Source organism: Chiloscyllium plagiosum, unplaced genomic scaffold (genome assembly GCF_037043375.1).
Source record: "Chiloscyllium plagiosum isolate Xiang-an unplaced genomic scaffold, Cpla_swu_hap1 HiC_scaffold_10, whole genome shotgun sequence".
NCBI classification, from domain to species: domain Eukaryota; kingdom Metazoa; phylum Chordata; class Chondrichthyes; order Orectolobiformes; family Hemiscylliidae; genus Chiloscyllium; species Chiloscyllium plagiosum.
In genome coordinates this window covers 71,968,131-71,994,013 of record NW_028270148.1, presented here as the reverse complement: position 1 = coordinate 71,994,013, position 25,883 = coordinate 71,968,131, and the positions used below count along the sequence as shown (strand labels likewise).

The 25,883-nt window shown below is 40.4% G+C and overlaps 1 protein-coding gene across 4 annotated transcripts in view; it reads right to left on the bottom strand.

The window, feature by feature from the left end:
- cnksr3 (cnksr family member 3) overlaps window positions 1-25,883 on the bottom strand; it is a 191,389-nt gene that overhangs the window by 113,438 nt on the left and 52,068 nt on the right. For all 4 annotated transcript variants that reach the window (XM_087991445.1, XM_087991444.1, XM_043696124.2 and 1 more), the window contains exon 2: window positions 23,640-23,803. In XM_087991445.1, coding sequence (XP_087847571.1) covers window positions 23,640-23,803 — 164 coding nt within the window. The remainder of the gene's footprint in view (window positions 1-23,639; window positions 23,804-25,883) is intronic.

Here is a 25,883-nt window from a genome sequence, read left to right as displayed (position 1 = left end):
TGATGGCTCTGAGAAGCAAGCTGTGAGCTATGGCAACAGGTAACTGCTCTGACCCTCACGTTGGGAGTTGGTGCCATCCGGTTTCTCAGGGAAGGGAGCATGGTGCTGGAAAAGCATAGCAGGTCAGGCAGCATCCGAGGAGCAAGAGAATCGACATTTCGGCCATAAGCCCTTCATCAGGAATGTCTGAAAAGAACACAATCTTATTCATAGAAAGTCAGAATCAGAAATACATAAGAGTCCCTTCAGCCCTTTGAGTCTGTGCCAGCAAAAATAAAGTAAATCGAAAGGTGCCCAATTACATAGCACTAGGCCCATTGCCTTGCCTTTGATAACATTTCAAGTACTCATCCAAGTACTTTTTAAAAGATTGAGAGGTTTTCCACATAAACCGTATGCCAACGCAGTGCATTCCAGACCCTTATCTTTCTTCGGGTGAAAACTCACCTTTAAATTCCTGTCTTTCAGCTTACAATTGTGCTCCCTTATTACTGACCCTATAACTAAGGAAAGCAGGTGCTTCATATCCACACTGTCCATGCTCTCAATCTTATATACCTCTATCTAAAAAAAAGCTTTTTCCAGCAAACCTCTCTGCTTTAAAGAAAACTTGAGAGAATCGACTCTCACTTTAAAGCTGAGCCTGGTGTTCATCCACTTTTCTTTTGTCTCTTTTTCCTCTTATTTTACTTACCTTGAGTTCAGCTGTGGCAATAGCATCGGCACCTGGTGCAGATTCATGGAGATGGCAACATCAGCAAGGTGGGCCAAAAGCAGACTCACATTTGGGCTGGTGCAGTACTCAGTGACATGTAGCGTCTGCATTGGCAAGGTCCAATGAAGACTGTGGCAAGGGCATCAATGGAGGCAAGATGGCAAAGAGTGGTGACTTTCATTCCAGCAGTATGGCAAAGGGACTCGCACTTTGACCACCAGGCCCATGGCAAGGTACTTGAGGACTGCAAAACTCTCTATTTTCCTGCCATTATATTCTATGTGGGGTTTTTTGTATTTTAAGGTGATGCCAGAGAATAGTGACACTATGCAATCATTTTTCACTGGGTCAATTTCCTTTGCATCTCCTCCAGGACAATCACATCCTTTCTATAGTATGACCAGAATTGCACACAGTACTCTAGCTGTGGCCTAACAGAAGACTTGTACAGCTCCAACATAATCTCCTTACTTAATGTATGCCTCAACCTGATAAAGGCATGTGTCCAATGTGCCTTCTTAACTATCCTATTATCTTAGGAGAAAGTGAGGACTGCAGATGCTGGAGATCAAAGTCAAAAAGAGTGTGGTGCTGTAAAAGCACAGCCAGTCAGGCAGCATCCGAGGAGCAGGAGAGTTGACACTTTGGGCATAAGCTCTTCATCAGGAAATCTGACCTGCTGTGCTTTTCCAGCAACACACTTTCAGTATTCTATTATCCTGCCCTATGTCAATGATCTGTGGACAACCACTCCAGATCCCTCTGTTCCTCTGAGCTTTCTTTTCAGAAACGCTTGACCTTAAATACTGTATTTTTAAAATAAAACTCATTAAGTCCAATTACATCAAGGGCAAATGGAGGGAGAGGATAAGGAAGAGAAAAAAAAGTTGCTTGCCAGATACTATAATGAGAATGCCAGGATTCAAACACTTTTTAAAGCTTGCTTTTTATAATGATTGACCAATGGGACTATTATTGGAATTAAGACTTATTGCTTCAGCTCAAAGCCATGTCTATATTTAAAAAAAAACTTTCCTTGATTTACGATCCAAACTGCAGCTCACCAACAGGAAAAATTTACCAATCTTTCCAACCACAGTGCTCCACTTAGCTCAGCAGACACCAAGTATCATACAGTCACACAGAGGCAAACATTTTCCCACAACAGATATGCATTTTATCAGTATATTTTATATATAATGCTCTGCTCAATGTGAATCAAACTTGGACCCATATAAAACTACAATGGCAGCACCTTGACAGAATTTCAATAACCTACTCAAACTAAACCCAAAAGTAGAAACTGATAAGCATTTACAAGTCTGTGGTCTAACCAAATTGCAGATTGCAAAAATTATATCAAGAAAACTTATTCCTAGGTACTTACTTTATTCATTTCACAAACTAGTCAATAACCATATATCTGAACAAATAGCAGAACGAATGTTTCCAGACAATTTCTGTTCATGCACTTTGTCAACTTGCAACAAAAATAGTAATACTCATTTTTGTAAACATTTCCCAGAACTTGGAGAAAATGAGGACTGCAGATGCTGGAGATCAAAGTCAAAAAGAGTTTGGTGCTGGAAAAGCACAGCCAGTCAGGGAGCATCCGAGGAGCAGGAGAGTTGACGTTTTGGGCATAAGCTCTTCATCAGGAAATCTGACGGGCTGTGCTTTTCCAGCACCACACATTTCCCAGAACTTATTTTATAAATTTCAAATTAAACATTTGAGAAACATAAATTACTGGTACAAGCAACAAGACAAACCATCACATCAGTCACAAAAAGGACCTGTAAATTCCAACACAAAATCAGATTTTGATCACTTGGTCTGTGCCATTCGGAGTATGAATAGTCAAGCAAATGGCCTTTTGTTGTCATTGCAAGCAAGAAACAGGTTTGCCCCACAGCCTAATGGGTAAAGACCACCAACAATAGCATAAAGCAATACAAATCCCCAAACGACAGTTATCAGATTTCTATTCCATTGAATCATGCAATTTTAGAATTATTACGATAGGTAGGGAACAGAAGATTAACACTTTTAAGCAAAGTATACATGACTTCCAAATGCTTCAATTGTACTCATCAAAACATCACAAGGCTTCAAAATGATAGCCAGCAATATAATAAGTTGTTAAAACCTAGGATATATGGCAAAAAATGAATGGCTACTTGTGAGAGTTTAGTGGGCAAACAGTAATTCTTGTCTGATACTTTGGGTGTCATTCCTTTCGCAATGAAACAGGCTACCTCAAGTTCGGATGATTTTTGGAATGAAAATTTACGACCTTTGACTGAAAGGCATAGAGCAAGGACATTTTCTCATTTCTTTTAAAATGTTTAGAATGCTTGAACAGGATTTTTAAAAGTTTGCATCAAGTTTCAAAAACAGATTAGTTGCAATTCCATTGGATCATAAATACTGTTCCATGTTCCCTAACTAGGAAGCTGTACTAAGAGGAAGGAAGTTAAGACAGAAGCTCTGTGGATAGGAGTCCTGCGACAAGTGCAGATTAGGCTGATCAAGCAGCTTGATCTGCTACTTAAGAAGCCACTTAAAACTACAGATGAAGGAAGAGAACATAAAAGTTAGGTTTTCAAAAGGACAGAAACCTGAAAACAGGATTACAGCAAAGACTGAAAAGTGACAATTCCACACCGATACTTCGGATTAGCCATCAAGATCATTTAACAACGTTTGCTACAGAAGTCAGATAAAGGAACTTCTGGGAAATCTGTGCCATTGAGATGATCATGAACCTAGCCGAGTAGATTCTGCAAGAGTGTATTGTTTAGGTGATGGCTGACTCTATGAAACTCCGTTGGAAATATAACTGATTGAAAATGCAACTTGAGGACTAAACTGATGAGTGTGAACCTATGGACCTGAGATGGAGTTAGAGATCTTTGAAGTTGTACTTGATGCCACACATCTGCGGGCAGTGATGCATATCTTTGTGGTTACACATGAAGCAGTTTTGCAGTGTCAACCTTATAAAGTGAAACTTAGCTTTTCATTTGAAGTATGATTTGTTTATTAATGTGTGTTTAATTTGCATTGGCTTTGCGTAATGTTATATTTTAATTTACAAGTGGAATCTGTTAGGTCACTTAGTAAATTTGATTAACCCTTTTCCCATAGGAATCAATCTCTATCGTCAATCATATTCTTTCAACCATTATTACTACTCTTATAACTAAAGTCAAATCATTCAACACAGAATAAATAGCTAAAAATCGGAATTGATTTAGGAGTCATCTGAAAGTAAAAGTATTGCTTTCAATAAAATTATAATGCAAATCATTTTTGGAGTAGCAGAATTACCCTTGCATCAAAAAGTAATACAGTTACTTCTTCCTCCTGCATAACTACGACCATAAACTATCATACTTATTAGCTGTCCTTCAATTCATTCTACGAAGTGAGCATTCTCAACTAACCCTACTCGAGTGGATGTAGGACCAATTGCTTCAAATACACTCATGCTTTCCACAGTCAACAGTCAGCACCACTGTACCATCCAAACAACTACAACATAAATTGAAAGTAATGCTCATATGCTTAGCTGAACACTACAAACTTTTTAATTTACTTTCTTCCTGAAATCTTAAACCTGCACATTACTTCAAACTGGTTTAGGCCAGCATAATTTATTTTGTAATTTTTGTGAATTTACACTGATTTAGCTGTATGAGTATTCATGCTATTAATAATTATGTTTAATTAAACATAATGGCCTGTTAATGGCCTCTTTGATTTTGTATGCAATTTCATTCTATTACATGAATGGCCTTCAGACATTATCACATATCTGGTCAATACAAATTCTATATTCCAGCTCTGTTAAAGTATAGCCTGAACGAATTCTAAGTAACATAATATCCTTCACACAGTCAGCATTAAGTTGCTACTGATCAGCAATTCCCAAAGCTGTATTTTATGGTAGAACATTATGTTTCCAGCAGTATTCCTCCATCAGCTAGCAGATGACAATCTTGGCCACAAATCTAGACAAATAATTAGCAAGAAATACTGGGGAGGAGTACATTTCTAGTGAGCGTTCAAGTTTTAACTCCAACAACTTATATTATCTCTTGTTACATAAGAAACTGGGTGTGGTATGAAGAATCTAGAACACATTTATTACAATCAAACATTACATTCCTCAGGTAAGTGTGTGTCTGAGCTAATATTAAAATGATCAGTTTACAGGGGAGCATACTTTCAATAAAGTATGTTATGCTTCAAATGATGCCAAGTAAGTTGGAGCAAGACACCTTTATATCCACAGATCCCTTGCAATGATAACGTTGATCCTGATACCATCACTGTAAGAGACATAAGTGATACCAATTTTTTCAAAATCTTCCCAAATATTCTTTAAGGGATGAAAAAGCTGCATGTACATTTTCTACTGAAAATTTGTGATCATAGGACGTGGTTCATATGCTGTGCTGAAATATTAAAATACAGACAGACTATTTAGTAGCAGAGTACTCAGAGTCATAGAGATGTACAGCATGGAAACAGAACCTCGGTCCAACCCGTCCATGCCGACCAGATATCCCAACCCAATTAATCCCACCTGCCAGCACCCGGCCCATATCTCTCCAAACCCTTTCTATTCATATACCCATCCAGAAGCCTTTTAAATGCTGTAATTGTGACAACCTCCTCTGGCAGCTCATTCCATACATGTACCACCCTCTACCTCTGGACTCCCGCACCCCAGGGAAGAAACCTTGACTATTTCCCCTATCCATGCTCCTCATGATTTTATAAACTTCTATAAAGGTCACCCCTCAGCCTCCGATGCTCCAGGGAAAACAGCCCCAGCCTATTCTTTTTATAAAAATATTTTTATTGAAAGAACACAGATTTTTAAATATTACAACAAATACAAATCAATATAATTTAAAACCATACCAAAAAGTAAAAAAAACCTAATCCACCTCATGTACAAATGTATAAATATATAGAAAAATGCAGAATAAAAAAATCCAACTAACTATTCAACTAAATAAATAATAACCAACAACATAAATAGTATTAACTCAACTCAGCCAAACAAGACACTCATACGTTCACAGTTCCTCGCCCCTAGATACTGGGCTCATTACAGCTATATAAAAGCCCTTACTGATGTGGCAGATAAATCTGTGTCCAGGTATTCCAAAAAGGGCTGCCGTGGAATAAAAATGCTCAGTTTTGTGGTGTACCAAACTTGTAAGAAAATTCCAGGGGATATGCTCCATAACAATCTTCCACCAATCCGATAGGCCCTGGGGCTTTTCGGATACCCAACCTAGCAAAATAATTTTTCTTGCACAAAAAGTGAGGATCATGAAAAGTTTTTATGCGCATCTGCGGGGAATGCACTGGGCAGGCCCAGAAGGAGAGATTGGATCCTTCTCCACCCTTACACCTAAAATCCTCTTGATTGCACCCACCACAGCACTCCAGTATGTTTGAAGCCTACCACAAGACCAGGATAATGGGTAAGAGTGCCTGTACAGACCTTGTGCTTGGGACACTTTGAAGATACCCCCGGTTTAAATTTTGACAAACAATCCAGAGCCAAGTGGACCCTGTGGAGAATCTTCAACTGTAAAGCATGGGTCCTATTGCAAATTGGTATCTTTCTTGCATTTTTCCCAAATATCTTCCTATGCCTCTGAGGAGACTTCAATGCTTCTTCCGCACCCAGCAGAGTCATCGAATTTATCTGAGGGGGTGCCCTCCAATTGATGATGTAAAGTGCTGACAGAAAATGCACGGAGCGCCCTCCTCTCTATGTCAGATTTGTAGTGATCAGTCAAAAGTGTAATCTTTTTTTGAATAAAATCCCTAACTTGAAAATAATAAAAGAGGTCAGTTAGGTAGCTTGTATTTCTGTGCTAACTGATCAAAGGGCTTCATTGTGTCTCTCTCAAATAAACCCCTCATGCAAGACACATCTATAGCTGTTGAAACATTATTGCTGGAACAGCACAGCAGGTCAGGCAGCATCCAGGGAACAGGAGATTCGACGTTTCGGGCACAGGCCCTGTGCCCGAAACGTCGAATCTCCTGTTCCCTGGATGCTGCCTGACCTGCTGTGCTGTTCCAGCAATAAAGTTTCAACTTTGATCTCCAGCATCTGCAGACCTCACTTTCTCCACATCTATAGCTGCCCAACGTTTGAATCCCCAGTTGAAAACCCGGCATCCCTCGAAAGGTGTAAAAGAGGATGTTTTGCCAACATTACCTTCCGGCTTTGGCAATATTCCCTAACTGTCCTCATTTTGTCCAGAAACAGCAAGCTGGTAAGGGTGCACCCTGCCTGGGAGGCTTTGATATCTAACCGTGGTGAAAGAAGGTCCCCACAAGCCCAGTCACTCACGTAGGATAAAAGCGAGCTTAGTTGGTAGCTTTCATTGCCCAGGAGGTCCACTCCCCCCAGTCTGAGAGGTAGATGCAGTTTAGCTAATTTAATGAGGGGCTGCTTACGATGCCAAATAAAAGGCGCTGAACTAGCCATTTAGACTCCTGAATATTTGCTTATTGAAAATCGGGGGAGCATACGTATAGGGTATAGCAAACGGAGGAGAATATTCATCTTAATAAGCACTATCCAACCCAACCACAAGACCAGAAGCGCCTCCCATCCTTGAAGGTCTTGTTTGATTTTGTCAAATAATTGAACAAAATTGGCCTTGAACAGCCGAACCAGAACTGGAGTAACGAATATGCCCAAATACACAAAACCCCCCTGTAACCACTTAAATGGGAATCGATATTCAACCTCAAGACCTTTTGTAAGACCACCCATAGGCATAGCCTCTGATTTAGCAAAATTAATCTTGTATCCTGAGAAGGTGCCAAATGTGCAGATGCATTATATCAGGTGAGGCACTGAAATTGCTGGATTTGATAAAAAAAACATTAGAACATCGTCTGCATACAACAAAATCTTATGTAATTTTGACTCAATTTCTGGAGCTGATATATTAGGATCCCTACGAATGACCTCCACCAATGGTTCAATCACCAATGTAAAAACCAGTGGTGAAATGGGGCAGCCGGCAAAAATGTTAAAATTACTTGATCATATCCCATTGGTGATGACCACAGTGAGGGGGCCACTGTGGAGAACCTTTACCTATTTTATTAGGATTTCACCCAAATCAAACTGCTCCAGAGTATAGAAAAGGTACAGCCACTCAACTCAGTCAAGTGCCTTCTCTGCATCTAGAGAAATCACCAATCCCTGTATTGACTGTTATTGACATGCTTGAATTACATTAAACAGCCTCCTAACAGTATTGGAGGATCTGTGGCTCTTTATGAAGCCCGTCTGGTGCACTTTAACAATAGAAGGTAACACAGTCTCCAGCCTTAACGGGAGAGTTTTAGAGAGGACTTTAAAGTCCACATTTAGGAGTGAAATGGGCCTGAACGAAGCACAGTCCTCTGGGACCTTCCCTTTTTTAAGAATAAGTGAAATATAGGCGTCTTTGATGGTGGGAGACCACCATGGCTGTTTGAGTCATTAAACATATTGAGCATCGAAACTTGACTAGATGCCTTTGGGGGGGTGGGGGAATGATTGGAATCCTTGTGCCATTCATTGTCAAGTGCCTTGGAGCAATGAACATAATGTTTCTGATGGCACACTTGCTTCTCATATTCTGAAGTGAATACCATATTTAGAGAACATGAAAATAAATGCACTAGATTTGGGTGGTACAAAACAGCCAAAACCTAAATTCATATCTGGACTCAGATAAAACGACAAGCACTTTCCAACAGCTTAAATATTGACCAATATCTTCTGCTGACAAGGGTGAAATCAATGGAATTGATTAGATTACATTACAGTGTGGAAACAGGCCCTTCGGCCCAACAAGTCCACACCGACCCGCCGAAGCGAAACCCACCCATACCACTACATTTACCCCTTACCTAACACTACGGGCAATTTAGCATGGCCAATTCACCTGACCCTGCACATCTTTTGGACTGTGGGAGGAAACCGGAGCACCCGGAGGAAACCCACGCAGACACGGGGAGAACGTGCAAACTCCACACAGTCAGTCACCTGAGGCGGGAATTGAACCCGGGTCTCAGGCGCTGTGAGGCAGCAGTGCTAACCACTGTGCCACCGTGCCGCCCAAAATGTTAAAATTACTTGATCATATCCCATTGGTGATGACCACAGTGAGGGGGCCACTGTGGATTACATAAGATTTTGTTGTATGCAGACGATGTTCTAATGTTTTTTTTTATCAAATCCAGCAATTTCAGTGCCTCACCTGATATAATGCATCTGCACATTTGGCACCTTCTCAGGATACAAGATTAATTTTGCTAAATCAGAGGCTATGCCTATGGGTGGTCTTACAAAAGGTCTTGAGGTCGAATATCGATTCCCATTTAAGTGGTTACAGGGGGGTTTTGTGTATTTGGGCATATTCGTTACTCCAGTTCTGGTTCGGTTGTTCAAGGCCAATTTTGTTCAATTGATTAGAATATTGCATAGAATTCAATGAATGGGGAAAAAAAAAAGATAGGGAACCCAAGATTTAAGGCTGTGCTCTAAACTAGAGAAATCTCAAAGAAATTCTCCACACAGAACAGGCCCTTCGGCCCTCGACGTTGCGCCAGCCTGTGGAACCAATCTGAGCCCATCTATCCTACACTTTCATTTTCATCCATATATTTATGCAATGACCATTTAAATGCCCTTAAAGTTGGTGAGTCTACTATTGTTGCAGGCAGTGCATTTCATGCCCCTACTACTCTGAGTAAAGAAACTACCTCTGACATCTGTCCTATATCCATCACCCCTCAATCTAAAGCTATGTCTCTTCAAGCTAGCCATCACCATCTGAGGAAAAAAGGCTCTCACTATCCACCCTATCTAACCCTCTGGTTATCTTGTGTCTCAATTAAGTCACCTCTCAACCTTCTCCTCTCTAACAAAAACAGCTTTAAGTCCCTCAGCTTTTCCTCATAAGACCTTCCCTCCAAACCAGGTAACATCCTAGTAAATCACCTCTGAACCCTTTCCAAAGCTTCCACAACTTTCCCATAAATGTGGTGACCAGAACTGTACACAAGTACGGCTGCAGATTTTTGTACAGCTGCAGCATGATCTTATGGTTCCGAAATATAATCCCTCTACCAATAAAAGATAACACGCTGCATGCCTTCTTAACAACCCTATTAACCTGGGTGGCAGATCACATAGCACTCAATTTTATGCCAATAGTCCCAACTGATGTAGCAAAGATAAGCAAATTCAAACATCTGGTTGAAAGAATTGTACTACTGGCATGTAATGTCCTAATTTGATACCTGATTTGTTTTACTCTGTTAGCTATTCCAACAGTTTTCATAGCCACACAAAAAGTGCACTTACATGGAAGTCTAAAAGGTGGAATTGAACTGGATTCCGATATTTTCGAAAATTCCAACTTGTAAAGCATTTTGCAGCCAATGAAGCAATGACTGAAGTATGAGGGAGTGGTACTCTAATGCCGACTAACTTGCATTATAGAACATTCTTCATGTTAAGATACAAAGAACTTCAGAACTAACAGTGTTGGTGAATCATAGTCACCATAGAAGTGTGAAAAACATCAACCAACTTATACAAAAAGGTCCGATGTGCAGAATAAAGATAAAATAAATAACCAGAAACATGTTTTTAGTAATTCTGGTTGAGGAATGAATTTGACCAGAACAACTTTCTGCTGTTCTTGGAGTAGTATTTTATGTTTGACATCTACTAGAGGCAACAGGAAATCAGTTTAACATTTCATCTGGGAGAATTGGCATCTCCAAAATTGCTGCACTCCCTCAGCATTGCACTGGAATTTCAACTGGATTATTCATTCAAGTCTCTGCAATTGAGTTTGAAACAAGGTTCTCTGACTCAAAGTTTGGGGAAAACAAAAAGGTCTTGACTTGAAATGTAAACTGCTTCTCACCTTTCAGACCCAGCATTTTCTATTAGATCAGATATCCAAAATATTTGTCCTTTGTTTTCCATCAGTTTTCAAAACAAAACTACAACAACAGAAAAGTGATATCTGTCCCTTATTCACAGTCACCCATGAAACTATCAAGGGCATGAAGGCATTTCTGTGGAAATTTTTAGATTTCATTATTAGTGGAAAATGTTTTTAAAAAATACAGCAAAACCCTTAGAGAATCCTACCATTTTCATTTTAAAATACAACTCTGTACATATTATACAGAATAGTGTTACATTAGGGGAATGGGAGTGCAAGTGCACACATGGAGGGGATGGGGGTGGTGGTGCTGGTCCTGGTCAAATGTCACCCCTCTTTTTCCAATTCTCATTTGATAATAGCAGGCTATTTTTAAGATATAACTGCCTATTCAGAGTTCAATTGTTAAGTGTTGTGACTGCAAAATACAGAGAGGTCTCCTTGTAAAAACATTTATTGTATTTAGCACCCGCTCAAAAGCAAAGGAACAAACATTTCTTGGACTCTCTCTCATACATTCAGGGCTTCCAACAAATTAGTAGAAAGACAGGTAAAATTGGCTTAAAGTCATCTAATAAAAGTCAATAGCATACGGATCTTGTGGATCAAAGACTTGTATGGTTCCAGACTGGACGTAGAGGCCTCTAGATTCACTGTTGACAGTTTAAAAGCTGTTGACGAACAACTTATCTTTTTCTTCTGCAAACAGTGGCTACTGAGTTGTTTTTTTTTTAAAAAGCATGCCTGCAGCATGTAGATGGTTAAGTAAAAGGCAAGCTATTCAATTAAAGATACTCCACAGGGTTCGTATAGCACCTGAATGACTTGCAAAATTTAAGGTAGGAGCATCCCCAATGTGTCCTAAATGCAAGACAGAAGTTGGCATTCTCACGCACTGTCTACGGACACGCCATAAGATCTGCAGGTTATGGGACAGAGTAGCGAATGCCTTGCCAGAGATCTTGGGTACGGAGATTAGACTGGATCCAGCATCTCTACTTTTGGGCTTTTCAGATTTTCCCTCCCTGGACGTGCATGGGAGGAAACAATTTTCCATTCTCTCCTTTTGTGCAAGGAAACATATTTTAGTGAATTGGCAGCTGAAGGCCATTCAGGACTTCTAAACTGGCACAGGTTAATCATGGAATATATCCCCCTTGACTTCATTACAAATATGGTGCACCAAACAACTGAATTATTCTATAAAACATGGCAGCCCTTTTTGAACTTTATCGACACAGATGTTTTGGCCATATTGTCCAGGGCTTTTGTCTGGCTGGTCCAGGGACCCCTGGGAGGAGGAATCCCATATAAATACGGGTTTTATTATGACTTTATGTAGATCTATTTTGAGCCTGTACTTAGTTAAATTAATTTTTTTTGTTTATCACTAGTAATGTATGATATCCTATTTTATGTTTTGGTTGTTTGTAGGATAGATCAGTAGTTAGTTGGGTTTTTCAACTTTTTTTGTTTGTCGTTTCGGTTATTTTTTATTTATTCTTATTTAATCTTATATTAGTGTTTATACTTGCTTGTATTACTTTTGTAAATTTTGTATATCTATAAAAATAATAGACAGGGCTTTAATTTGCAGACTGGATGGAACATTGCACACAGTATACTCATTCAGAAGTTGGTTTCTTTGTGCCTCCTCCTGCTGTGGTCTGCTGAAAAGCAGCTTCTGAAACATAAATGATGGGTTAATTGGCTCATCACATGATCCACTCTTGGCATCTGACCATACATCCAACCATAGTAACTGCAAGATGATTCTCAGCCTTTGATTTAAATATGTATAAATCATTTCCAATCCCTGTGGATTGCACAGACAATAGTCTACATGTTTTGTAAATAGGTCAGTCATTCAGGTGACTGTCTATGATCGGTTTTAGGGTGAGGCCAACTCATTTCATTGTCTTTAGACTTAAGCTATTGCGATTCAAATAGAGACAGATGTACAGCACGAATCAGACCCTTCAGGCCAACTCATTCATGCCATCCAGATATCCTAACCTAATCTAATCCCATTTGCCAGCACTTGGCCCATATCCCTCTAAACCCTTTTAAATATTACAATTGTACAGCCACCACAACCTCCTCTGGCAGTTCATTCCACATACGCACTACCCAGTGCTCGAAAAAGTTGACCCTTGGGTCCCTTTTATATCTTTCCCCTCTCATCCTCAACCTATGCCTTCTAGTTCTGGACTCCTCAATCCCAAGGAAAAGACCTTGTCTATTTATCCTATCCATGTCCCTCATGATTTTATAAACCTCTATAAGGTCACCCCTCAGTCTGACATTCCAGGGAAAACAGTCCCAGACAATTCAATCTCTCCCTGTAGCTCAAATCCTCCAATCCTGCCAACATCCTTGTAAAGCTTTTCTGAACCCTTTCAAGCTTCACACCATCCATCCGATAGAAAGGAAACCAAAACTGCACGCAATATTCCAAAAGTGGCCTAACCAATATCCTGTACAGCCACAACATGACCTCCCAACTCCTATACTCAATGCACTGACCAATAAAGGAAAGCATACCAAACGCCTTCTTCACTATCCTATCTACCTGCAACTCTACTTTCAAGGAACTATAAACTTGCACTCCAAGGTCTCTTTGTTCAGCAACACTCCCCAGGACCTTATCATTAAGTCCTGCTCTGAGTTGCCTTTCCACAATGCAGCACCTCGCATTTATCTAAATTGAACTCCATCTGCCACTCCTCAGCCCATTGGCCCATCTGATCAAGATCCTGTTGTACTCAGAGGTAAACTTCATGGTTCTCTACACCTCCAGTTTTGATGTCATCTGCAAACTTACCAACTATACCTACGTTCACATCCAAATCATTTATACAACCTTCAAGTCGGTTCTGTATCCAAATGGCTAGATCTCCCTGGATTCCATGAGATCTAACCTTGCTAACCAGTCTCCCTTGAGGATGTTAGCTGTTTTACCATTACTGGTTTGCTGGTTTGCATTACTAAAACGTCAGTGAATTTCAGCCCAATTATTACATAAAGCACTGCATTGTATCTAGCGATATTATAATTAGGTATACCAGTCCACTAAAGATTATTGTGTATTTGTGGGATAGGATGTGAAGTTTGGAAAATGTGCGAAAGAAACCTATTCATGTACAATGATTGCGTTTTGCCAGTTATGTATTGGGAAGTGCATTCAACTGCTTGTAAGAGTATTAGGAAGTCAATTACAACCAGCTATATGGCAAGAATAGAAAGTTAACCATTTCCATACAACTATTCGTATTTGTAATGTGGCATTAATCTCCACAATGCCTCACAGAACTAACTATGTTTGGCAGACAACACAAGGCAATACTAGGATGCAAGCTTTTTTTAAAAACCTAGTTTATTGATCAGTATTTTATAAGCGATGTGAGTGGGCCTTTCAGCCTGAGATTAAGGGAGAAATTTAAAACAGCTGAATGATTGGGTGGGGTAAATTAGGAATAAGAGGCCAAATTTCGAAGAGTGCAGAGATGTGGTAGACTTATATTCCAATGTTTCCACAAACTTTAATTCATCCAAAACCATGTTGGTCATGTCTTAATTTTCTCAAAATTCCATCACACATTACACCTGTGCTCAATGACATATGGCTCCTGAGAGGAGGACAAAAGTCCAAGTTAAAACTCCTGACTTTTAATTATTGTGGCCTCACTGCAATATTCCTTCTGTACTCTTCATTTGCGGTAGCAATAACAAATAGATGGATAAGAATTCCAGCAGTCAATGATAGACAGTATGGAGGATCTTGGTGGCAGAGAAGATATGGCTCCCAGCTCAGCTTAGTTGTGAATAGGATTCTGAAATTGTGAATACTGGTTTTACCTCAAACAATAGCCAAAAGCAAATGGGACAGGATCAATAGCTGAAAAAAAAAATGGTTTGTGCAAGGATACAAGACAACAGGATAAATTTTGCAGCCAACATCAAAAGCACAGTAAAAGCTTCTACAAAACATCCGGCAAATTTTCTGAATGATGGCTAGTACGACTGATAGATTATTTTCAGCATGGCATCCTCTCCAGTGGATCTAAACTGTCAATTGGAAACAAAATTTCAAGATTTCTCAAAAATCGGACAAAGGAACTCTTAAAGATAGATCTAAATCAGAGTATAAAATCATGTACAGAAAGCAAAATAAAGATGGGATCAAAATGAGATTTCTACACTTCCTGGTAATCTTTTATCTCCAACAAATTAAAGTGTGACAGAATGATACTTCACAATTGTAAAATTAACAATGTTTAACAAGTAACTTATTCCTGAATACAGCAGTCCCACATACCTCTGGTGTGTTTAATGCAATTACCCAGACTTTGCAAAGAAATCTATCAGCAAAGGTCTGAGGCGGCCAAGGGTATACCCAGTAGCAACTTCTGTTTTTTTTTTAAGGTGTAAATGCTACTGCTCAATTTACTCCTTACATTCTTAGAGTCACCATTTAGAGCAGCCCAGTGGCTCAGTGGCTAGCACTGCTGCCTCACAGCGCCACAGAACCTGGTTTCATTCCAGCTTTGGATGATTATCTGCATGGAGTTTGCATATTCTCCCAGTGTCCATGTGGGTATGCTTCAGTTTCCTCCCTCAGTCCAAAGACGTGCCGATGAGGTGGATTAGCCATGAGAAATGCAGGGTTACAGGGATAGATTAGGGAGTTGGGGCTAGGTAGGATGCTCTTTGGAGGGTTGGTGTAGACTCAATGGACTGAATGGCCTGCTTCCACAATGTAGGGGTTCTATGATTATGATTATTCTTCAAGCAAAACAGGGTGTGTGATAGTTTATTTGAAGAAGTCATTTCTGTGAATCCACCACGTGCCCAACAAGTAAAATGCTGAAAATGTGTTGCTGGAAAAGCGCAGCAGGTCAGGCAGCATCCAGGGAACAGGAGAATCGACGTTAATGACAAACCAATTGTAGCAACAAAGGTGATAGGAGAGGAAAATATCAAAAAAGGTGGATATCATCTTTACACAATTGGAATCCAATATTTTCAGATATTGATCTTATAGGCAGTCTGAAGACATGAATCAGAAGTGGCTAAGGATAGATCACACAGGGACTCTCAGGTGAAATGATCAAACTAAGGAAGACAAACCAGAGTAAGACACAGTATCTATGACTGAATAAATAGTAATTATTACAGTGGTGAGCTTTCAGAGGTTGTCTTTAATTAATGTGAGATGAAGAGGTTAGGGGGAGGAAAAAGGAAGTTTGAAATCTGCTTGACAGAAAGTGTGAGTGGTTTGATTGTTAGACATCAGAAAGGGGCCACAGACATTTTCAATGCTCGGGTGGTTATACTCAGACATTGGCAGCAATCGATGTCTAAGTCTCACAGTGGATAGACTATGGGCTTCCAAAGTTTGTGACAGACAGGCTGCAGATAGCTGTGCTTTAAACTAAACATTTTCAGATTGAAAAAAGGTTGGAGCTCTCAAGAAAAGCCAAATCAGTATTTCCATCCAGACGTGAGGCTCATTTGATTTTTGCAATCCATTTGATCATAAAAATAGGCTTTGACAGAAGTGTTTCTGAGGCCCATATCTATTACAAAGACTTCAGACAGATACAGAAACAAAAAGCAATGATTGACTGTGAACAGGAGGCACAGAAATGCTGTGATGTGACTTTGATAAGGACATTTTAAAGCTGCAGTGAGGAAACCCAACTGAAGAAATTAGGAGAAAACAGGCACGGTTTTGAGAAGCACATGGCCTTGCAATGTATATTCCAACATTATAGGCAAAATGTTTCTTGCAGAGTATCAGTCTACCACAGGGTTTGGATCTCAAGTTAACTTTGCATAGTTCTTGTCAGGCCTAAGGTGCTAAGGTGGCTGAACATTTCACTCGCCCTCCCATTCCACCAAGGACACGTAGGTCCTGCGCCTCCTCCATTGTCAAATCCTAACCACTCGACACCTGGAGGAAGAATGCCTCAGCTTCTGCCTTGGGACCCTGCAACCACATGGGATTAATATGGATTTCACTAGTTTCCACAACTCCCCCCACCTTATCCCAGTCCCAAGCCTCCAACTTGGCACTGCCCTCTTGACCTGTCCATCACCAGGGCAGCACAGTGGCTCAGTGGTTAGCACTGCTGCCTCACAACACCAGGGATCCGGGTTCGATTCCAGCCTTGGGCAACTGTCTGCATGGAGTTTGCACATTCTCCCAGTGTCTGCGTGGGTTTCCTCCCACAGTCCAAAGATGTGCAGGTCAGGTGAACTGGCTATGCTAAATTGCCCACAGTGATAGGTGCATTAGTAGGGAGTACAGGAATGGGTCTGGGTGGGTTACTCTTTGGAGGGTCAGTGTGGACTTGGAGGGCCAAAGGGCCTGTTTCCGCAATGTAGGGAATCTAATCTAAAAAAATCCTTTCCCATCTATTGGAAAATCTGGACTTTCTCCCTGTATCTGTACCTCGCCACCACTTTTTCTCCTACCCATTCATGGTCTAGCTTGCAATGCCCGCATCCCAACATTAAATGAAGTAACCGTGGTGACCTACCTTCCTTAGGTTTTTAGGTACTCTCAATGTGCTGTTATGAAGATAATTCCAGGGTCTTGACCTAGTGATAGTGACTGAACAGGAATCTAATTCCAAAATAGGACAGTGAGACACTTGGAGGAGAGTTACTTGCAGTTGTCGTGTTCTCAAGCATTTGCTGTCCTTATACTCTTAACTGCTTCTGTGAAGTGTTTTGGGATATTTTAACATGTTTAATATGTTTTATAAATTGAAGTTATAGAGTCATACAAGCGTACAGCACTGAAACAGACCCTTTGATCCAATTCATCCATGCCAACCAGATATCCTGACCTTGCTGCTATCATTCTTGAACAGTTCTATTTGACATTGAAACAAACAGTCATCAAGCAGTTAGGACCTTAGTTTAATGACTTATTTAAATCAGTAACTCCAAAAATATATGTATTTTTGTGATACCACAACTTAAACTAACGATAATCATTACACACCTCAACAGAATAGAGAATAGTCCATCTGAAAGCAGCAAGGGACAAATTAGGTGTGCAATAGTTAGCCTTATCTTCGAATGAAGAACCCATAATAGCGTTTCACCAACCCTAAAATGTATGATTCATACATAAAAGTCAAAACAGATGGAGAATGTAACAGCCTTCCCTCAGTAAGGCAATCAAGTTATAGGAAATTCAGGAGATGGCTGCCAAAAGACAAGGAATGTCTAAACTAACCAACTCCAGTAGCTGTAGATGTCCTAGTTCTTGAATAAAATTAGCTACAGTCTCAAACTCTTCACTAATCCTTAAGCAAAAAAAAAGATTGAATACGTCAACAAGTCCTATGAATCTCTCAAACATTATGTCAGAACTTATGCCAAGAACATAACTTTGTACAACCCTCCAAAGTTACTGATTTGACCATAGAACTCAAAGCCATTAATAACTAGGACCTACTATAACAGCATTCCTAGAGCATTTTTATTTTGTAAAATTAAAGCTCATTTTTCATCAAGGAAAATCAGTTGGGTAATAAATACATTACAAGTTAGATATTCTTAATGAAAAATGAATACCATGCAAGTTAAACGTATTCATGGAAAAGAGGACTGCATCATTGAAGAGATATATATGGGCACAGAGTACAAGATCCAAGTACCAATGGCAAATTTGAACAAAATGTACACTTATGCTAATATCTGAAGAAATTTAATGTTAAAGTATAACAATTCATCAGAATGTTGCCAAGGGGAGGTAACTAAAGTTTCAGTGAAGTAGACCCTGTTCCTTAACTGAAGTAAATTAACCTTTTTTAAAAAAAGGTGTCTTAAAATGTTGTGAATATGCATAGAAGATTATGTCCTTTGGAGATTCAGTGAGGATTGAATTAACAATTTATTGTTTTCATTAAAAGTAGGAGATACTAAGAACATTTTTATTTTAAATAAACAATTACTGGAAAATGGTACATGGTGTCACAAAGAACTCTTGAGGCAAAGATTACTGCATCTTTTAAAAGCAAAAACTGGATAAATAAAGGAAGACAGGTTTCAGGAGAGCCCAGGAGGTTGTAGCATTACTCTGGGACAATCTTAGCAATGAGCTGCCACATGCATAATAAAATGGACAACGTTCAATGGACCTGTAAAATAGAAAGAAATGCAAATCTCCTTTTATCCCCACATACACTGGGGTTGAACTTTCCCTGCCAAACATGGGCATGTTTGCATACAAGGAGTCAATTCCTGAAAGACAATGCTGGGCTTGATTCACAGTTCATCATTAGACTCACTTCATTCTGATGGGAAAGCAATTAAGACAATTAAGAAGTTTATTTAACTCTGCATTTTGACTTTGCAAGCAATGCATGGTTCCAAGATATTTTTTAAATCTTGTCAGGGTGAAGGAGACAAGTGCACAGCGGGAAGTTATTGATCAATGAGAACTGACCTGCTAGCAACAGTATGAAGGCTGAAATTAGTAAGCTTGTGGAAAGCCACAATGAAACGCTAGTATTTTCTGGATTTATTACATTTGCGTGAACGCATGATTTTCTAAGAACAGCAACTTTGTTCACAAATACCAAGTGCCCAAGTTCTCTGTGCTCCACTTCAACATCTTGTCTACAAGTATTTGTGATCAAAATGGGAACTACTTATTTCACTATCGTTTGAACACACTAAGAAGGAAATGCAGTTTGCTACAATCCAGTAGCCACAGTAACAGGAACAGCAACTTTAACAGCATTGGACTTTATAATAGTTGCATGCAGCCGTACACAGAGTTGCAATTCAAATGAAGGCAAAGGAATGGGATTTCTGAAGAGGATAATGTCATGCCGACTCACATTTTTTAAATAAAAAGACATACGGAGCTCCGCATTTCTAACAGGAGACTCCAATCAGGGCTCCTTCATAAATGCAGAGCCAAACAACATTGTGATAGATCCCTTGTAGAATAGAAAAGCCATGAGAAAGCAAATCATTTATTTTCCATAGTAGTCTGCTGCTGTACAGAGGAACCTCGATTATCCGAATACCAATTATCCGAAAATTGGATTACACGAAGGAGATCTCGAGTTCCGATGGAAACATTACAAAGACATGGTTTCCAACAGTGATCGCATCTTTTGTTTACAGTGATTAAACAGGCACCGTCTCCAAATGACAGCCTGCCTGCCCTCTCTCTCTCCTCACACTTTCCCTGGAGTTCTACAAAGGGGTGTACCCTAAAGCCTCCTTCCGCAGATAATCTCTCCAACGTTGTCCTGTACAGGGCAAAGGTGGAACCTGTCAAAAAGTTGCAGTAAAAAAGTTGTGTGGCTGTGTGCACACACACAATATGGAGACTTTCTCCACAAAGGCAACTGCAGCAGTCTTGTTGTTGGTGTCCAGTCCAGCTGCCCCGGAGAGGGGGTGGGGGTAGATGTTGCACGGTGTTGGGGGCAGGGGGCAGTGTTGCATGGGGTTGTGGGCAGGGGGAGGCATTGCACAGGGTTGGGGGCTGGGCCGCTGCAGTCTCCTGAACAAGGAGCAGACTTTAAAAGCTCCAAGCCCCAGAGGAATGCATTTAATCGGTTAACCGAACGAAAGAGTGCCCGCCCATCAAGTTCGGATAAATAGAGGTTCCCCTGTATTCTGAAAGTAAAGTTCCAGGCATCAGCGGCAGACACTTTGATGGTATAGGGAGGTGTCAGATCCAGCAGTGGAACAAGGGAGTTGTAGCCCACATGCGTCATGTACAATAAGTGACTCAAAACACCAGTATCTTATGCATTAGGGTTTCCAGTGATATTGGCTTTGACATGAATGAGGGCAGTTGGACCCAGAAAGCTGGTAACTTCACATAAATTTCCCTTTTTAAAAAAATTTAACCTATTTTTTTCTAATAAATCTAAACAGATATTATTACACATTTCTGAGCAAATTTCTTCAACTCAGGCCTCCACAAGTTCAGGTGTAGGGACACTACTGCTGCTCCACAAGAGGGTCTCACTTAATTTCCATTAGTCCAAGGGTGCCTTGATTTTAAGCAATCACTATCTGATGAGTCATTTGTCTTTGTTAACTGAAAAGGCTTCAAACGTGTTTATGTGCAGATGGTCTGTGGCCACCACAAGAGCATCATACATAGGTCTGCATCAGATATCAAGGGTGCTACCATGATTGTTTTATCCAACATTAGAATCTATAGATGTTCTCTCTATCAAGTAGCCTCAATGGCAGGACCCTAGAAAGCAGAGGATGGCCAATGACTGCTGACGCAGTGAGGAACTCAAAAGTATATAGAGATACAACAGGAACCAAATCACTACAGCATCATCAATGGAGCAAACCAATGCACTGATTAAGCTGAGGCCCCGCTGTCTAGATAGATTCAGAGATGTTCATCAATACGACTTTGGAAGAGGTTCGAAAATTGTCATATCCTGCTGTGCCCAGCACAAGGCACTGAAGAGGGGACTGAAGCTGTTGCGAGAGAGATGGAGAGCATCTTACAACCGCCAAAGAGAAACTTGATGTGTCATGGGAGCATAGAGATTTAACTGCCAGAGAAGTAAATAACAGACTCACCCAGCCAAGTTTCACCTGAAGTGCGTGGCAGCAATACTTACAAGCTTTCCGCCAAGATGCTCGTATAACTACCACACCTCAAATGGACCTCCTTATCACATTCACCCAGGAACCAATCGTAGTTACGAGCTGTCCTCAAAGCCGATTAGGGCGCATGGTGTTGGGGGCAAGGTACTAACTTGGATTGAAAGTTGGTTGGCTGATAGGAAACAAAGAGTAGTGATAAACGGCTCCATTTCGAATGGCAGGCACTGACCAGTGGGGTACCGCAGGGATCAGTGCTGGGACCACAGCTTTTTATAATATATGTTAATGATATAGAAGATGGTATTAGTAATAACATTAGCAAATTTGCTGATTTTACTAAGCTGGGTGGCAGGGTGAAACGTGAGGAGGATGTTAGGAGATTACAGGGTGACCTGGACAGGTTAGGTGAGTGGTCAGATGCATGGCAGATGCAGTTTAATGTGGATGAATGTATGGCTATCCACTTTGGTGGCAAGAACAGGAAGGCAGATTACCTAAATTGATTCCATTTAGGTAGTAAAGGGGCAGTACAAAGAGATCTGGGTGTTCTTGTACACCAGTCAATGAAAGTAAGCATGCAGGTACAGCAGGTAGTGAAGGCGGCTAATAGCATGCTGGCCTTCACAACAAGAGGGATTGAGTATAGAAGCAAAGAGGTTCTTCTGCAACTGTACAGGGCCCTGGCGAGACCACACCTGGAATACGGTGTGCAGTTCTGGTCTCCAAATTTGAGGAAAGACATTCTGGCTATTGAGGGAGTGCAGTGTAGGTTCACGAGGTCAATTCCTGGAATGGTGGGACTACCTTACGCTGAAAGACTGGAGCGACTGGGCTTGTATACCCTTGAGTTTAGAAGACTGAGAGGGGATCTGATTTAATAATCTTATGTCTCAAGGATTGGACACTCTGGAGGCAGGAAACATGTTTCTGCTGATGGGTCAGTGCCGAACCAGGGGACACAGCTTAAAAATACAGGGTAGATCATTTAGGACAGAGATGAGGAGAAACTTCTTCAGCCAGAGCGGGGTGGCTGTGTGGAATGCTCTGCCCTTTGGGTTCATTTAAGAGTTGGATAGAGCTCTCAAGGATAGTGGAATCAAGGGTTATGGAGATAAGGCAGGAACAGGATACTGATTAAGGATGATCAGCCATGATCATATTGAATGGTGGTGCAGGCTTGAAGGGCTGAATGACCTACTCCTGCACCTATTGTCTATTATCTATTCTATTTACCAGGATGAAACTGAGCCAGGCGAACGGGGTATGCAGCAGAGAGGAGGCACGAGAATGCCAAACTCAATCCTAAGCCTTCATTCAAATAAAAGACCACTTAGGAAAAGACACAGCTTTCAACCAAGAGCTGTGGATGACTCATTGTGAATTGCATCCACAATGTTGTCTTATTCAAGCAGTGGGGGCGGCACGGTAGACAAAATGGCTGAACTGTTTATGTAGCAAATTAAGAAACATCAGTCTGCAAACGAGTTTAAAAATCCTTAAATTTCTACATCCCTCCTGTATGGTGAAGTAACAAAAAGAAAATCTCCCGGTAAGAGTTCTGATTCAGCCTTCCTTCGTAAACTGCTCTCCCTTACTGAAAGGAAAGTGGAAATGACCCTGTGACACTAAAAAGAGCAAGTCAACAAGAGAACTGATGTACCCAAACCTTCATGTCCTCAAAATAATAAAAAAAAGTTGAAAGAAAACAATTCATCGACATTCATGATCCATGTTTACAACTAAGTGCATGAATGCTATCCACCTCGACCATTCCTTGTGGTAGCAAACCCTTACATTCTTGCCACTGTTTCTCCAGAATTCCATATTGAATTCACTCGTGATTATTTTATATTCAGAGCCTCTAGTTTTTGGACAACCCTGCAAATGAAAACACCTCTAGGTTTATACTCTCTAAAACCCTTTCTGATTTTAAAGATATCTATCACGTTTCTCCACAGCTTTCTCCTTCCGAAGATAAAAGGTTCAGTCCAAATCACCTTTATAAATTGTTGGTACTCTGGAGATCCACAAGCCTTTGGAGAATCTAGTCTAGAAGTTATTCCAATAAAATCATCAGACATGATGATTTTATTGGTGCTCCATAAGTAATGAAAAACAAACCTGTGTCATGGAAATCGTTTGTATCAAATGTTTAATCATATAGATAAAACAACAAATAATACATTAAAAAGATATGGTTACTCTTAAGAGCAAAATAGATTATGTTTTAAAAATTAGAAACCTAATGAATTGGCTACAGTGGAACGAACAATTTTGAAGAAAATAAAACAAAACCCTACCAAAGCACAAAGCAGATCCACAGCTTCCAGGATCAGTTCTTGGTGACCGATGCGAATTACTCCTAATTCTTCAAGGTCCTGGTGAGTAATCTGTAGGAGCTGCTCACCATTTATCTTCTCTCGCTCAAAGTTGCAAACGTAACACTGTAAGCAATCATCCAGCCCTACATAATAAAGTGAAGATATTAAATAATTAATAAGATTTATTTGTACAGGAAAGTTTATTTACCTTCAAAAGTACATGATTCATGCTGACTTGATGATGCAAAGCTCAGTTTTCAAAACAGTTTAATGACATGGACATAAACAAGCAACAACTTGTATTTGTAGAGCAACTTTAACAGTCAAACATAGAGATGCTTCACAGAAGCATGGGCAAACTATATTTCACAATAAGCAATATAAAAAGTGATAAGCAGCTGAAGCAGTAAAAGTAGGTCAAGTAGGACTCCTTTGAACTAGAAAAAGGCCAGAAGGTAGGCAAAGCAATGTAACATTTTCAATTTCCATCACATGCCAGCAGAACATTGAAAGGTGTGCAAGTGAATACTCAGGATCAAGTGACTGTGATGGCTACACAAATCATCCAACAGGTATTCAATGTTGGGCACTTGTGACAAGTTAAATGACCATCTGGGAAAAGTACTGGAGTGCTGTTGATATACCCGTTAATATTCAGCACCTAAAAGAGAAAAAAAATGGCAAGGAAAAAACAAAACGGTCTCAACAAGTGCTTGGCCCTGAAAACAAATTATAATTAACCTCAATCAATACAGAGACCTTGAATGAGAAATATAAAATGATCCCAGTTCAAAAGCAAAGGCTCCAGCAACATTTCCTTGAAGTGTACAACTTAAAAAAAAAGAAACACAGTGATGCATGTTCATAATTGGAATCAAGTATGTAGAAACACAAGACCACTCCTGGTTAGCCACCTCCTGAGCCTGGTTAAGATCACGGCTAACAGGATCAAAACAGTTAGCAGTCTAGGGGTCATTCATCCTTTGTTCAAAAAAGAAAACAGGGACAGGCCAGGTAATTACACAGACTACCTAGTCTGACGTCAATGGTAGGGAAATTATTGGAAAAATTTCTCAAAGATGAATTCGTCAATGCTTGGAAAGAAATTGATCAGGATGGTCAGTATTGGCTGGCCAGCATTTACTGCCTGTCCTTAGGTGCCTTAAGGTGGTGATGGTGGTGAGCTGCCTTCTTGAACCACTGCAGTCCACACACTGTAGGTTGACCCACAATTCCTTGCAGTTGGGAATTCCAGGAATTTGAATGTGGAAAGTGTAATTATAAGTTGGCAGATGGCATGAAAACTGAAGTGGAGTGAAGAGAATGGTCTCAGGCTACAAAAATAAAATTGATAGAAAAACTCAGCAGATCTGGCAGCAGCTGTGTTGAAAAATCAGAGTTAATGTTTCAGGTCAACTGACTTCCTCAGAACTTTGTGAAACTGGAGTTGTAAACTATATGGGATGAATCTGAGGTGGAGGCAGTAACTGAGGAATGCAATATGGGCTGTGGAAGAGAGTTTTAGCAAACACCTTGGTTGAACACCAGGAACAATAATGAAATTAAGGACGGTGGACAAGGAAAATGATTGGAAGAGAAATCCAGTCAGAGAGAGGAGCAGCACTTCAAAGGTGTTCATACCTAGAGTTCTGAGGAAGTGGTAACTCAACCTGAAATGTAAACTTAGATATCTCTTCACAGATGCTGCCAGACCTGCTGGAACTTTCCACTAATTTGTTTTTGTTTCTCATTTCCAACATCCACAGTTCTTTGAGTCTCAGGCTCCAGTCAGATATTGAACAGCTGGTAAATTGGGCAAAGCAATGGCAGATTGAATTTAATCCGGATAAGAGAGGAGTGATGCATTTTGGGACATCTAATAAAGGAAAGATATACACAATGAAGTGTAGGTCCCGAGGGAGTACTGAGGAACAGAGGGATCTTGGTGTACAAGTCCATAGATCCCTGAAGGTATCAGCACAATTAACCAGGGTGAAGGGATCATACAAGAAGATGCACTTCATTAGCCAGGACACTGAATATAGAAGCAAGGAAGTCATAGAATCATAGAGATGTACAGCATGGAAACAAACCCTTCAGTCCAACTCGTCCACGCCGACCAGGTAGCTCGACACTATCTAGCCCCACCTGCCAGCATCCACCCCATATCCCTCCAAACCCTTCCCATTCATATACCCATCCAAATCCCTCTTAAATGCTGCA